General features: G+C 38.4%; 1 protein-coding gene and 4 non-coding genes across 11 annotated transcripts; 4 read left to right on the top strand and 1 right to left on the bottom strand.

The window, feature by feature from the left end:
• Window positions 1-3,227: 3,227 nt before the first annotated feature.
• On the top strand, window positions 3,228-3,300 carry Trnaa-cgc (transfer RNA alanine (anticodon CGC)). Its single transcript has one exon. It is a non-coding gene; the product is annotated as a tRNA-Ala (tRNA).
• A 964-nt stretch (window positions 3,301-4,264) lies between these two features.
• Trnai-gau (transfer RNA isoleucine (anticodon GAU)) lies at window positions 4,265-4,337 on the bottom strand. Its single transcript has one exon. It is a non-coding gene; the product is annotated as a tRNA-Ile (tRNA).
• A 348-nt stretch (window positions 4,338-4,685) lies between these two features.
• Trnaa-agc (transfer RNA alanine (anticodon AGC)) lies at window positions 4,686-4,758 on the top strand. The gene has a single exon. It is a non-coding gene; the product is annotated as a tRNA-Ala (tRNA).
• A 617-nt stretch (window positions 4,759-5,375) lies between these two features.
• Window positions 5,376-5,448, top strand: Trnaa-ugc (transfer RNA alanine (anticodon UGC)). The gene has a single exon. It is a non-coding gene; the product is annotated as a tRNA-Ala (tRNA).
• Window positions 5,449-7,019: 1,571 nt separating this feature from the next.
• On the top strand, window positions 7,020-13,753 carry LOC131782402 (putative ammonium transporter 3). 7 transcript variants are annotated; one of them, XM_066160975.1, is made up of 6 exons: window positions 10,715-10,910; window positions 11,011-11,104; window positions 11,181-11,961; window positions 12,482-12,541; window positions 12,635-12,711; window positions 13,016-13,753. In XM_066160975.1, exons 3-6 carry the CDS (start codon window positions 11,198-11,200, stop codon window positions 13,600-13,602), a joined length of 1,488 nt encoding a protein of 495 aa, XP_066017072.1. In that variant the 5' UTR covers window positions 10,715-10,910; window positions 11,011-11,104; window positions 11,181-11,197; the 3' UTR covers window positions 13,603-13,753. The 7 variants fall into 7 exon arrangements, with proteins under 7 accessions (XP_058955117.2, XP_058955116.2, XP_066017073.1 ...); XM_059099134.2 differs by lacking the exons at window positions 10,715-10,910; window positions 11,011-11,104 and adding an exon at window positions 7,020-7,046 and having other exon boundaries at window positions 11,184-11,961; XM_059099133.2 differs by lacking the exons at window positions 10,715-10,910; window positions 11,011-11,104 and adding an exon at window positions 7,934-8,068.
• Window positions 13,754-14,951: the final 1,198 nt, after the last annotated feature.

The following is a 14,951-nucleotide window of genomic DNA, read 5'->3' as shown; positions in this document are numbered from 1 at the left end:
TTGCTGTAATTAATTCGTTAAGCTTAAGTCAGACTCGGAACAATTTTACGACCACCGCAATATAACTTATTTTTCAATAAATAATATGCAGTGAAATAAAAAGAAACGTTTCAACGTCAAGCTGCAATATTCAGGCCGGTCGAGCCAAGGCAATTTCGCAGCCTCTGTTTGCACAGTTCTCTTTGAATGGATCAGTTTTAATTTGAAATTAAAACCATCTGAAATCCCTCGATTAAACTGTCTTCGAAACAAAAAAATCCCACCCTTCCAGTGTCTTTTCGTAACATGCACTTTATAACAACTATCCTTCAAATCAGGTGTCTTGTAGGTTCTGTAGTCAGCTATTTCTAGAGATGAAGACATTGACCTTCGAATATTCCTGCAGGCCGCCCTAATGCTATTGGTTACACGAAAATTTACAGTTGTTTCACAACCCTCAGGTGCTTATTTCTTTCTGTAAAGGTGGAAACACAACTTATATCTAATGTAAACGTCTCCCTGGCATGCATTTGCAATTCAATATATCTCGTCTTGGTAACTGAGAAATTTTGATTTTGATCTTGGAAATCATAAGTTATCATGCTGTGATTAAATCTAATATCTTTTTCGATTATTTCATGGCAAACTGTTAAAGGCATTCAATCGTCTGCAAATTAATTTGGCTATCTGTGAATTACAGCAGGGTTTTATATTAATAAAAACTCAAACAATATTGTCATCGTGGCAATGTGAAGGTCATTTTCTCTCCTTGCATGACAAATTCATCAGTGTCCTTTGCAGTTAATTACACTTTGTGACAGACACACCACCCGGAAATCTTGATTACAACAAGGAAGAAAAAAAAACGAACAATCCTGATAAGATTTTAGACACGAAAAATTATTTTTCAACGAAAGACATCCCAAGTTGACTTTGTTCAATATTTTCAATTTACAGATCTGGGATAATCCGAGGCTTATCTTCGAAGATTCGTAAAGACTTTTATTAGATTAGTGACGTTAGAATGGCTTTGTCGAACGGGACCGGAGGCTAAGTCTGTAACCGAGAGGGTAGTAATAGGAAATCTTCTGGAGCAAGAAATCGTCTGGAGCAAGTTTCTAACCAGTCTCAAGCCCAAGGTCATTTCAGACCCTTGTCAGCGGTTTAGTCGGCAAGAAATTACTTAGCGACCATACCGCTGACAAGGAGAAGAAATGACTTTGGGCTTGAGATTGATCTATAATGAACTCCTACGCTATCCAGGATTACGTTGATTTTGTGCTCCATGCTCTTTGATTGGTCCAGAAAACTCAAGTCATCCTCTCGACCAATAACATGTAACAGTAAACCGAGGTTCTCCTCGTTCACAGGTATTTTCCCGCGCTAAACTCGATATGCTTGTTGTGCCTAATGTGCCTTCCTTCTAGGAAGACCGTAGGCATTATGTTACGGTGTTGCGTAAGTCCGTAAATCTTCTCCCAAATTAAAAACTCCACACTATTACCAAAATGGAGGACTATCGAGAGACACTCGTAACGCCTTTTATGACTCGTCTCGATTTGTGTAATCTGGTTCAGTTCCGACTCTGATGCTCGTTAAACAAATCTCGTCGGGTTTCTTCGGATTCATTTTTGTTTTTGTCGGGCTTAGTACGATTTTTGTTCAGATCTCACCTTTGGATTACGACTTGTTATCGATTTCAACGTAAAGCCACGTCGTCAAGTGTGCTCAGATGTGCGTTTTTCACTGCCAGTGGAAGTTAGCAACGTTTCTAAGTACATTTGAAATCTCTTTTTCACCATGCCGTGGTACGATTTTGCAACCAGACATAGCTTTTATTAGAATGTAAATTGAAAGGGAAAAAAAGGGAAAAAAGGAAAAAGACAAGACAAGAGAGACAAGAGAAAAGCTCGAACTTTTCGAACGAGGGAGTAGACACATCCATTGCGCCAGGTATCCAGAGCGTTTAGTTTGAATACCCGCTGTATTTGCGTGAATTCCCTGCCCTTTCACCGGTCCTGTCATGCGATCAGTGTACTAAATCTGTTCTTACTAAATCCTCCTTTTGTCAAAATTTTGGCATCAACGAGAGCTGTTCATTAACCCCTCTGCATTTCATGCAACATTGCTTTCTAAATGCAATGCTCTATAACTGTACAGTAGTGGGCACATTTACTCATAGACTGCCTTTTGCTTTTACACTGAGTTCTCGTAAGCTCAGTACTCATACGTTACTGTTCTATGTTCGGGGCGGTTTACGCTGGACTGCCTGATGTTAATTACAATTAGTTGGTTACAATTCGTATGATATAAGTTTGGAGAATTTTGAACGGGATCAACTAATAATCCCCAAATTGATATTTTTCTTTATTCTTATCACTTGTCTGCATGGAGTTGTATTGAAATTGTAAGGAGAAATTCTGTCTTGGTCACTCATGGGAACTAAAGGGTAGTATTCTTAAGTTTGTTCAATTAACCCCCCGTGGGGGTCAATAAGCTACAATAATAGTGTGCCTGCACGCAAAAGGTATCAGGTACCAGGATCGATTCCCAGATTCTCCAAGTCTCATGATGTCAAAGCATAATATATAACTAATTTAAATTACCATTTTACTCTACCTACATTCTGCATTTGAAATTAAAACTGAACACTCTAGACGAAAACTGAGCCTCGAAATACACCACGTAAGTTTTTGAAAAAGGACCACCAGATGAATCAAGGTCTAAACTGGTTGTTCAACTTCTTCATTCAACGAAGTTGTGTAGTTATTATTATAATTTTTTCATTGCGTCCGTGTTTCCGTTTTATTTTTGACGCTTTCAGGATTTTCTTGCTTTTTAAACTACACAACATGAAGAGAGGTGATCGTAAAATGTCTCAATGACCCTCTCAAGGCTGCAAATTTAACTCTAACACCTTGCGACTCTGTTCGTTTTCTATCCTCTACCTCAACTCTCAAACTTGCCTGCAAAATAGTATTTTAAGCCAAGTTGCGATAAACATGACGCATCATTCTACGCTGTTGATCCAAGCAGCACGTGGACACGTGTCACATATAATATTGGTAATTCTTTGCCCACGAAAGGGTTATCACAGCACAATGGTAGAAAACCACAGTTCGGAGGCTCGATTCCTCATGGACAAACAGATTATTTGCTTTGTCATTTGCTTGCAACAAGACACACGAAAACATCTTCCTTTGTTTTTCTCGAATATGTTCATTTGCATGCCCTTGATAACTGTATGTGGGGAATTAGCTCAAATGGTAGAGCGCCCGCTTCGCATGCGGGAGGTACCGGGATCGATACCCGGATTCTCCAGCATGTTTCGCTTGATTAAAATTTTAGGCAAATAAAAACCATCTATGATTAATAAAGTTTTAAGCAAAAAATAAAAAAAAAAATCGCTGAAATGGTTAAAAGAGAATTATAAATAATTTTGATATGAACCAGAGCACTGGTTTCCAATTCCATGTGAATCCTTCAAAGGAAGAATTGATAGAATTGGTTCGTGAGATGGTCGAACTTACAATTGTGTTAGTCAAGTTATCTGAACCCGTTTCATTTATTTCGAACTTTGCATTAGACGCATGCTATAAGTGGTGATATTGAAGTTTTATAGCAAAAAGTAATGATGAAGTGGATCAGCATCTGGGCAACTGCCCACCTACCCCTCCCCTAACCCAACATTAACCCTAACTTGTAAGTTTGAAAGCGATCCACTTTGTTTACGTTACCAAATCTGGTCATGATCGGAGACATTTAAAACGTGCATCGTACGAACTGGACGAATTTTGATGTGCACTAGAGTCAAAGAACCGAAGGAAAAGAGTTTTTGAAATAGCTTGCGAGAACGCCATCATTATTAACCCTACGAGACGAACGCTTCATCGCCTGCGAGTTAGTCTACAGCCTTACGCATGGCAAGCCCGCGAGAGGTTTGCAAGTGATCTGGCTTTTTAAAAGAATATTGTCAGACCCCTCGTTCAGGCTAGTGTTGCTTAAGGCCTCAAACTCACTTGAAGGCGAAGGAATGCTTGTTACTCAAGCGCGGGTAAAGAGGGACTGCTTGCACACTAGTTTTGAGATTTCCTTTGCAAAAGACCCGTAGTTACATTTCTCCATCAATTAAGTGTCGAGCTTGCATAACTTTCTCAAATGTTTCTAATCCTCCTCGTGTTTACACCAAGCTATGCGGACTTGTGAAAAGTCCGCGATTTTTGGTTAAATCAAGCAAGGATGATAATGGTTATATTGATACCCATTTAAAAAAATAAACAAATGTTGGTCCGTGCGAGGGTCGAACTCACGACCTTGGCGTTATCAGCACCACGCTCTGCCGATTGAGCTAACAGACCTGATATATTACACTCTTTCCTCGTCAGATGCGTCTGTTTACAAGAAAGACATTCAATCAAATGGGTAACGCACGGTAAAGCAATTCTACATCAGGTGGCATTAAAAAAAGCACCAGTATCTTTGGCAAAAGGCCAGGTACCATGAAAAACAAAACAAAAGAACTCAAAATTGTCTTCACGGAGTTTATGAGTTTCTCTCAGAAAAACGACCAAGAATCACCTGGATAGCGTATACTTCTGAAAATTTGTCGGAAGCGTATACTTCCGGCATATAGAGAAATAAGTCAGTCGCTCCTAAGAAACTTGAACGAAATATTTTTGGATTTTTTTTCCCACAGGTAGCAGGCAGGGGAATTAGCTCAAATGGTAGAGCGCTCGCTTAGCATGCGAGAGGTACCGGGATCGATACCCGGATTCTCCAGGTCTAAGAATATTTTGAAAATGCAAGTACTCAATTTTTGATCATTACAATTTCCTCGACTGTGCCAGGTGCACGCACTGCTTCATTCTTTAGTAATATTTTAACGAACCATCTTCCTTTGCGTCTTCTCTCATCCTTGCTACTAATCAATACGATAAACGATTTTAACCCTTTTAAGTCTAGCTAGTATCCCCTTCCGTCCTCCCCCGTTTTGAAATCTCCTCATGAATCTTGCTCTTCAAACTCTTCAGGTTTATTTTTTGTATCTTTTCTTGTATGTTTTTCTTTAGCACGCGATGGGCTTTTTTGGTGCGTAACAGCCTTCCATCGTTGCCACCAAATTGCAATGGAGATATTTTTACTTTAGAGTTTCATGTGTCAAGCGGTGTCTTAAACCGATGAGTTTACACTCGATTTTTTTCTTTCCCCAGCCTTCCACTGCTGTAAAATCAAATGCGGCAAGTACAATTTTCAGCAAGAAAATACTGAGTATTCGATCGCCGGAATAAAGCCTGCTCTGCAGGCTCTGTGCGGCTCATTTTCACGGCACTCGCCGACCGCCTCCAAGTCACCAGCCATAATTGTGCTCTCTAGTAATTCATTTCACTGCTGAGGCGGGGGAATTAGCTCAAATGGTAGAGCGCCCGCTTTGCATGCGGGAGGTACCGGGATCGATGCCCGGATTCTCCACTTTTAATTTTTCTGTTTCTCTATTTGTATTTTACAAACGAATTTTTTTTTTAGTAATGGCTTAGACTATTAGCTTTCCCAAAGTTTTTATTATAAGGTCTTGTAAAGGAATTCAAAGGAATTTTTTTTCTCGGTGCCTGTTTATCTGCGGCAGCTAAGTGACCCAAAAATTTGTAACAGTCTGAAATTAATGTGATGATGCCATTTAAAAATACACGAATAACGCTTTGCGACATCGGTTCAGTTTCCAGGAGGAAGCTACGACTGCTCCCGTCCTGTGGCCGAAATGTCAACTAAAAAAAATTTACCTTAACTCCAAATCACTTCTTACGAAGGAATATCTGAGAGATTTGATGACTAGCAATAGCAGGCTTTATTCTGAATGTGGGCAAAAATCTTTCATTTTAGGCGGCTAACGGTTAATCTCGTTAGTCGGACTCTCTCTTGCTCCGTTTGTAGGTAAATGTGTCCTTTATAAGTCTGTCTACTGAAATAAATGCGTATTTGGTGTTTCCCGTTTGCTTTTAGTATTATTATTTAAACCCACATTTGAACTTTCTCCTGGAAAATCTTTTGGGTCACCAATTAGTTCTTTTTTTCCTCAAATGTTGGCTCGGGTCCGTTGGGCCAGTCGATCGGCAGAGCGTGGGTGCTAATGATGCTGGTGCCGTTTTTTTTTTTTAATCTTCAAGTCTAATTTTTAAAGTGTTTTATTCCTCCCTCCCCTGAAAAAAAAAAAAATTTAAAAAAAAAAAAAAAATATATATATATATATATATATATGTCTCTTTCAATTAGTTTCATTGCGTTCTCTTAAACTGCGGTTGGTTTAGCTCATCAGAAAAGTGACCGCTTTGTTTCAACTCGCTGTTGAATCCATTACAAGACGAGAAGATTTTCATCCCATTGTCGAAATTAATCTGAGATTGCGTCGGGTTTTCTTCATTACGCTTACGACCAGATGCAAAACTGAAACGGAAACCTTGACTCGCCCACCCAATTTTATCTTAGAGCTCTCACTGGTGCAGTAGACATTTTTTATTGATGATTGGTTTTTGTTTTGTTTTGTTTTTTGTTTCTGTAAATAAGGCTGTTAAGTTAACAAAGAGACACTGAATATTTGATGGTTAGCAAGAATCCCATCATCAATTAAGTTTAAGGAATAAGAACGTTGATTGAAAATTGTTAACACTTCGTTTCCACGCTGTTTTCATACATTTCAGTCTGTTATCATTCCGTGAGTTGACTAAAAGGAAACACGTTCGATTTTATACTGCCAACCCGAATAAACAAACATTCCACCAGAAAATATAGTTCGCCACAGGAACAAATTTGTGATTGTAAAACTGAAGTTTTGAATCCATATAATTAAGAATGAAGCCTGTAAAAAGTTGACAAGCCCTAAATGGGAAGCTTTATTGTTCTGTTTCAGACGGAATACTGTAAATAGATACCAATAAAAATATAGTAATTATACGATCTGTGGTTTTTACTAGGAAAGATTTGAACCAATCAGCAAGTGTCGTACTCCAAACGTATCACCCAGTATCTTATTTGCTCAGCGTCGAGAAAGAATTCAGGATCCTTCCGCATACAAGGTAAGGGAAAAGCGAAAACTGCATGAAGATACATACAAAATGGCATCCCTCTCATGGAAGAAAATACGACATTTTTGGGCTTAAATTTTCCTTATTTTTGCAAATGAATTAAATGATAAAGGAAGTAACCGAGATCGTTGTAGAGATTCACCAAAATATTGTTTATCTTTTTAGTCAACAAAATTTCGTTCGTGATGAGTAAACTGTGGATTTTGTTTAATACGGGATCGCCGTCTTGTGCTCTGTCAAATAAACCTTTTAGAAATAAATGAGGACTGCAAATTTGAAATTAAAATATTTGGAAAATATGTGAGATGTTCGTCAGTCAAGTAAGTGTTATATGAAATTACTAATTTGAAAGAGACACAACACAGGCTTTTTCCTTTTAAGATCATATTAAGATTTTTTTTTTTCTATTTTCAGCACTTTTTGTCTCAGTTCTAAAACAGCGATCATAGCATTAGATGACGAAGCCATTTTTCATTTCCTCACTCACTCCCTCGTCTTTTGTCCTTTTCCCAAGCGCTCCGCTCAAAACAGTTAGTTGTCATGGATACCACACAGGTGGTATGTCAATCATTATTCTGTACTGTTCCTGTTTTCATGGCAGGTGATCGAATCATATTTCGTCTCATGATTTTGCATTAACCAACAGTAAATATTTTCTTTAAGGTTTATACCGATGGAGCGATTTAGAAAAAATACGTGAAAACCGAAGAAAAATTTCCGCTGGATTAATTTCAATGACCTTAGTAAATACTGAACCATTTTCAAGAGAAAGTCTGAAAAAATTCATCTTCCAATGAGCCTTCGTATTTACCTTATGCAATTCTACATAAAATTATGTTTAATTTATCGGTAAATGATTTACGTATGTTTCCGTGGCTCTAGGCAGTTGCAATGACTTGTCGACAAGTTTTCCGGCCCCCGAATACCGCCTGTGTCAACTGCTTATTCAATTAATTCATTTACTAAAGACGACAAAAGCTTGCTCAGAATAGAAAAAAGAAATACCATGTTTGGTAAGTCTTTATTTCAATTTGCCTTATTTTATTTCGCTTTTATGCTTTTGGAATGAAAAAAAATAAGTTGTTTGGTTTAAGCTACCTGCTTGGCCGTGAATTATGGAACGGATTCGTGAGAGACCACAGGGAAGTTTAACTTCGTTCAATTGAAACCACGAAATATTTAATTTAGAACCACTGGAATCTATTTAGATTGGGATACAACTTTTTTAGTAAAACTTAAAGAGGTAACGAGGTTTTAAGCCACTCATTTCCCTGAGATTTAAAATTCGTGCCACATTACTAAGCGATATTGTTGCCATTGCGGTAAACAAATTTTCCAAATTTGATTAAAGTAAGGCAGGACGATTTTCCATTTTCACCTAGCCGCTCCTGAAACCAAGCGATTTCATTAAAGATATACAAAGGTTATTTTGCTTTTGGTTAAAGTATCAAAATTTTTCAGTAACTTAAGCCAACGTGAACTACACAAATTTATTAAAAATGTTTTGAATTTGCCTGAAGAAATAGTAATTTGCAGAAAAGGATAAAGTCCATGTTTGAAATTGTCTTCATGAAATAATGAATGTTGATGTTTTTTGAGTAAAACCTCTCTCCGTGGTGTAGTGTTTTCTCCTTATTCCTTCTTTTTAACTGTCCTTTTTTCGCTTGTTTTTCATTTCATGTCAGACTCTTTTTTTCCAACTGGAATAGGTTTGGACTAAGATAATGTAGAGAACCAAAATCGACCTACATAAACTTGTCAACATTCATGAGATGCATTAAATCTGCATAATTTGAAAAACAACGATAAGCGAGATGCTTATCGCTTATAACTTTCTCTTTCCAGTTTTTAAGTAGTAATTACTGTGTGTTTATTGTTACTGGAGAGCATTGAGAGACAGCCAGAAGACTTACTGAATGCCGTATTGTTGAAGCAAATTAAAAACCAATTTTTGGCGAAAACCAACACCAGTTCATCATCAGTTTTTGTTCGAAACAGCGCACAGGGGTTCGTAGAAAGCTGTAATTGTGCAAAATAACATTCAGAAAAACAAATTGTGCATTTATATACGGTGGGGTACTTTGCAATCAAGAGATAAACTTCTCAAAAAATTGGTCTCTGCTAATACGACATTAGGCATTTCAGAGACTTATGTCCGGCCAAAATTGGCAAACCACTCTCATGGAACCTGGGGTTTTCACGATTGGCGGATGAAGAACGTTAGTTTAAGACCTCTTCTGTAGAGGATCAAGAACAAGTTCACGAAGGCGGATGAACCGTTGTAAGAAGTTTTGAAAAGCTGGTCCGATTTCATCGCAGTTAGCCGCCTTCGATGGAGAAAATTAATTAATTTGACGATACTTAGTTGTATATGATAATATCCTTGAGTGGTCGTTAGTCTAAGACACAAACAGAAGAAAAAAATTTCAATGAAAAATATGATTTTTCGGCGAAACTTTGGAGCTAAAAAAATTTGAACGCACGGCTCTGTTTGAAAAAAAATTGCAACGAATTTAAAACGTTTAAAGCGGACTGAAGCCATTATTTCGTAAATGTTTGAAAGGTATTTGCAAAAGTGACCTTTCAATCTTTTTCCCGTGTTTATTAAAAAAACTGAACCGTCATTTGAATTCAAAAGTACAATTACGGTGTTTAATCCTTCAGAATTGATTGTACCGAAATTCCCAATAAACTTCCAATTTCAAGGCGCCAGAAATATTGTCGAGTCAACGGCATTATGACTGATTCATCAATAAACTACAAGTATTTAAAATCGTGTTCATTGTCTCTTAAGGTAGGACAAAAAAAATGCAAATTTAGAGTTAATAGAGGAAATTTTAGTTGCATCTGCTAGCTACACGAAAGGGACTGAATTTCGAGCATTAAGGGTTAAATTTCTCTTTAGCGACGGAAGAGCAAGGTTTTAAACTGATAAGGAAATGGATGGTCAGTTTGTCAATCTAACGCGTTTTAAATAAACTATGATGTTTTTGCCAATTTCAGCTTGTCTCCAATCCCGGTTCGGGTAAAAATTCTAATGCGAGAATCTTCTAGTGTTTATTTTTTACTGGTTTTATCATACAATTATATTTTCAATATACTGCGAGAAGTAATTAAAATGCGGATGTATGTGACCGATTCGAATTAATAATTTGAAGGTAATTATGATCACGTTCCTGGTAGAAGTTTTTTTATTTTCCCTTTGTGGCACCTGATGATGCCCCTTCCTTTTTTTGCAATGATGTCAGTTTTCTTTGTGTTATAAACTTGACTAATATTTTCCTGCTCTGTTAAGATCTCTTCTTCTTCCATCAGCATTTAACGATGATCTTTCACGTAAAAGATTGTAGCATTAAAATAAACGAGACATTAAGATTAAAAGTGATCCGCAAATTTCCGTTGAATCGCCGTCTTCCGTCACAAGATTAGCATCTGTTATCGTAAACAGTGACAGGATGATTTTAATGATATTCATTAGCGCTGAGAAGTTACTTGTAGACATCTCTTTAGCGCTTTCACGGCCCACCATAATCTGCATGAATTTCGCAGTTTACACACAATATCACTTACGTTGAAAAAACTTTTGCCCCAGTAATTTGTGAAAATCCCCGTTGAGTGTTCTCCCACATGCTTTCGAAAGAATTCTATGAATTCTGCTTGTTAAGGTTCTGATCCAGGTGTCTTCTGAATGATAAAACAGAGAAATCAATTATTGCGAGAAAATCCTTAAGATTCTTATTCATCACACCTATGCAAATGAAGATGTTAGTGAACTCAAGACAATTTAAGTCCGACCTAAATAATATATTTCATCGAAGCCGATCGGACTGAATGCCCATCTGAATACCGATCAGGGTATGTTCTCGCAGTACGCTAGCGCTGTTTTATCCAATTAACGAAAAGTAGTGTATTATGAAAATAAGTTTTTGATTTTTTTGTCACCTGACAACAAAAGCTGTGGGCAGCGCAAGTATATTCTCTCGGTTGCTGGTAAATTATGACATTTACATTATTACGCACTGCGGAACTGCTTTTTTTCATTTTCAAAGGTAAGTACATAAACTAGTTGTTAATGTTGTCGTTTGCTTAGACTCAGCTCTGTTGTTGTTTTTTATTTTTACTCAGGAGGCAAATAAACGAACATGATGAATCATTCGAACGAATCTTCATTTAATTCCACAACGCCGCCGGTGGCAAACATCGTAAACGAAGGAGAACTTGTAGGCTCCGATGACGCAACATGGATTCTAACCAGCGCTTTCATTATTTTCACAATGCAGTCTGGCTTCGGTCTCCTCGAGTCCGGCATGGTGTCCAAAAAAAACGAAGCTAATATCATGGTCAAGAACGCAGTTGATGTCATCTATGGTGGATTGTCCTATTGGCTTTTCGGATTTGCACTCAGTTTCGGAAGCAACACGGCTGGGAATGGTTTCTTCGGTGTTGGATATTTTTTCACGGACGCTGATGACCATGAAATGGGGCAAGTGTTCTCAAAGTACTTTTTTCAGCTTTCGTTCGCAACGACAGCGACTACGATTGTCTCGGGTGCAATGGCGGAGAGAACATGCTTAAAAGCATATACGGTTTATTCGTTTATCAACACTCTAACATATAGCGTACCCGCTCACTGGATTTGGGCTGAAAATGGCTGGCTTGCCAAAATGGGGGCAGTCGACATCGCCGGCTGCGGAGCTGTCCATTTAGTTGGAGGAGTAAGTGGATTGGTAGCAACCATGATGTTAAAGCCTCGCATAGGAAGATTTGATGAAAATTCTCCACCGCAACAGATGACTTCCCCGACAAATGTTCTCCTGGGAACTTTCATGTTATGGTGGGGGTGGTTGGGTTTCAATTGTGGTAGCACATTTGGAATAAGTGGAATGAAATGGAAGCTTGCGTCGAGGTAAAAAAAAATTTTCTTTCTCACAAAGTTGAGGGTCTGAATGCTGGATTAAGTTAGATTTATTCAAGTGCCATTTGCCAATTTATTTTAATGTTAGTAGTAAGATGTAAAAGTTTAAAGAGAAGCCGAGTTTTCAAAACCATTTATTAGTGAGCGTTAAATGAAGAGCTACCCCACGGAAGTTCTGCTTGCAAAATGGCGACACAGAGCTGATAATGAATTTGTGAGCATTAGAGCGTGGGAAGACGTGACGCGAGAATTTTACAGAAAGGCAAGTTAAGGGGAGATTCGAAGTTTTCCCTTCAAATGCGTGAAGCATGAAATACTGTTTTTAGTGCGCGTGACGCGTGATTTTTCTAAACATAATTTGCTAATCATTGCTTGGAAGAAACACTCAAAAGAAATTCTTGATATATGCTAGTTGGTTGTCTTGAATAATGGAGGATATCAGGGGAAAAAGTTCCTATAGACGCCTCATGGTTACTACGGTAACTTTCGATTCATCTCTCTCCTTTTCCAGGTCAGCGGTCGTCACCATCAATGGCTCGATAGGCGGAGGAATTCTGGGAATGGTCTACAGGTAATTAATACAGAAATGGTATTATGATCTCTGTATGAAGTTTTTTCTTTGCACTTGACGTCTCACATGTAGATTGTCTGGTTTTTCCTTTAGCTACGTTTTCTGTGAAAGGAAGCTAAACATATCAATCTTTGTTACCGGGATTTTGTCGGGACTCGTCAGTATAACAGGTAAAACGTGAAATCAGTTGTACATTTTGGAAATCCCATTACAATTAAATAGCAGAGTATACCTTAAGCAGTACTCAAAGATGTGTGAAATGGAATGGGTAATTATAAATACGTGGCCGGTTGAACTCAAGATGCCTCGCACTTGCCACCGCGCGCCTGAAAAACGAAAAACAATCGTGTCCTGGAGGCTGAGTCAGTGTTTTTTTTTCAAATTTTACCTTTAAGCTTCAAACAGACATTAATTTTTTTTAACGATGAAGATTGATGAACCAATCAATTCTTTTTTCTTTTCTTCTCTGCTCAGCCATCTGTTCTCTTGCCCGCCCTTGGGAGGCTCTTCTGATTGGTGCAATAGGCGCCATGTTGGCATGTCCTGGATGTGAGCTTCTCGAGCGGCTCAAAATCGATGATCCTGTCGGCTGCGTACCGACACATGCTTTCGCAGGAATCTGGGGCCTAGTCGCCGTCGCCTTCTTTACCGAGAAGGACGTCTTGGAAAATACATTTTCCGGCGAGTTTGGAATTTTCAAAGGTGGTCCTTGGAAGTTCTTGGGAGTTCAGCTGCTTATGTCACTTACCATGACTGCATGGGCTGCTACCACTACCTACTTGCAGCTGCTATTGGTCAATCTGTTGGTGGGAATGCGCATGAGCGAAGAAGATGAATTATTAGGCGCAGATAAAGTTGAACATGGAATTGAGCCATACGATCCAAACTCCTCGGAGTGGCCTGACGTCATAAGCGGGGGTGCAAATGGAGTCGAAAGTAGTCTACAATCGATAGAGGAAAGTCCCGTGAATTTACAGAACGCTGGAAGTCAAGACTCTTTGACGGAGATAGAAAATGGACAAAAAGAATCTTTGGCAACTATTTGCAGTCGAAGGAAATAAGTTAACACTTAAACAAACAAGATTTATAAATCGCTGTTTTTATTTTGCCACACACTAGAAAAGATAAATCTTCTGCAACGATCTGGATTCGTTCCACTCGTCTTTAAGCCCAGCGATTGCTAGTGCAAATAAAACGATTTTATGAATATCAGAGAGTTGTTTGGACGGACTGTCTCAAAGTGCTGTACGAGAGAAAGTTTGAACAATGGGTCCAAGCGATTCGGGTTTGTTAACAAAGCTGGTTTTTCAATCGATTTGATTACTAAAATATATTATTCTGCTGGAAATTAATCGTAGATCACTGAGTCTAGGATATTCCACCCTCCTTAAGGGGGAGCCCAATCTCTTGCCTATTTAATGTCAGACCGATCACTCACTTCCAGACTCCTGGTGCTATCCTGCCGCGCGTTACAGGACGTAAGGATTGGTATAGCTACCTCCTGATCGAGCTTAATTATACTATTGCATTTTTGTTCGCAAACGCTCACTTCTCTGACACATTTTTGCAAAAAAATTCACTCAAAATTACTCAAAAGAGGTTGATGAACATTGGAACTCTCGAAAACGTCTCGTACTGTCGCTTCCATCGGCGCTTTCGGGCGTTGAAGTGTGGACGATGGACGAAAACTGAACGCATTAAAATGCATCCATTTTCAAATGAAAACACATCAGTGTAGACAGCTGGAAGCAAGAGAAGAAGAACTGTTGATATTCTCTTGCTGGAAGCAAAACGAAAAGGCTAATGAAAGATTTTGCATCGTATCGTTGAGGTAAAAGGCAGAAACTTTGAAAAACTTATTAATTCAAGGGACCTTGTGTGAATGATAAAGGCATTAACACAAAAACGTCTGCACGGACAAAAACGTATTAGTGTGGTTTGGGCCTGAAATAAAACCCTGCACGACTTATTCAAACTTTAATTTTCACCCACAAAATTCGTGACAAACGAGTGTGCTTTTTCAATTTGTGAACGACGCTTGTCCCATTGAAACTAGCAATATACAGCTAGAGATATCCTTTCTTTTATGCTGTTTATATCAAATTATTGAGAACGGACGGAGTGGGTTGCTAATTATAATTCTGAATGAAGACAAATTAACCAAGACACCAGTCTTATTTCAGTGAGTCTTGTTCGCATGTAAGTAAGATTTATGTTCTTTTGATATATTAATCTGACTTCTGTGATGTGAAACCACATTATTGCTAGTTTCGAGGGTAGTTAACTGCGCGATTTTGGCGAGGCATGCAGTATTTCGCGTGGTTTTCTATTTCGCAATTCGAGCGTTCTCAACTTCATTTTTCGAAGAGTATGAACCTTTTAAAAACTTCTTGTTAAACTGGAGTAAGCA

The sequence above is a fragment of the Pocillopora verrucosa genome, chromosome 14, assembly GCF_036669915.1.
Source record: "Pocillopora verrucosa isolate sample1 chromosome 14, ASM3666991v2, whole genome shotgun sequence".
Lineage (NCBI taxonomy): Eukaryota > Metazoa > Cnidaria > Anthozoa > Scleractinia > Pocilloporidae > Pocillopora > Pocillopora verrucosa.
The sequence above is the reverse complement of the archived record's forward strand: the minus strand, read 5'-3'. Positions and strand labels throughout refer to the sequence as shown.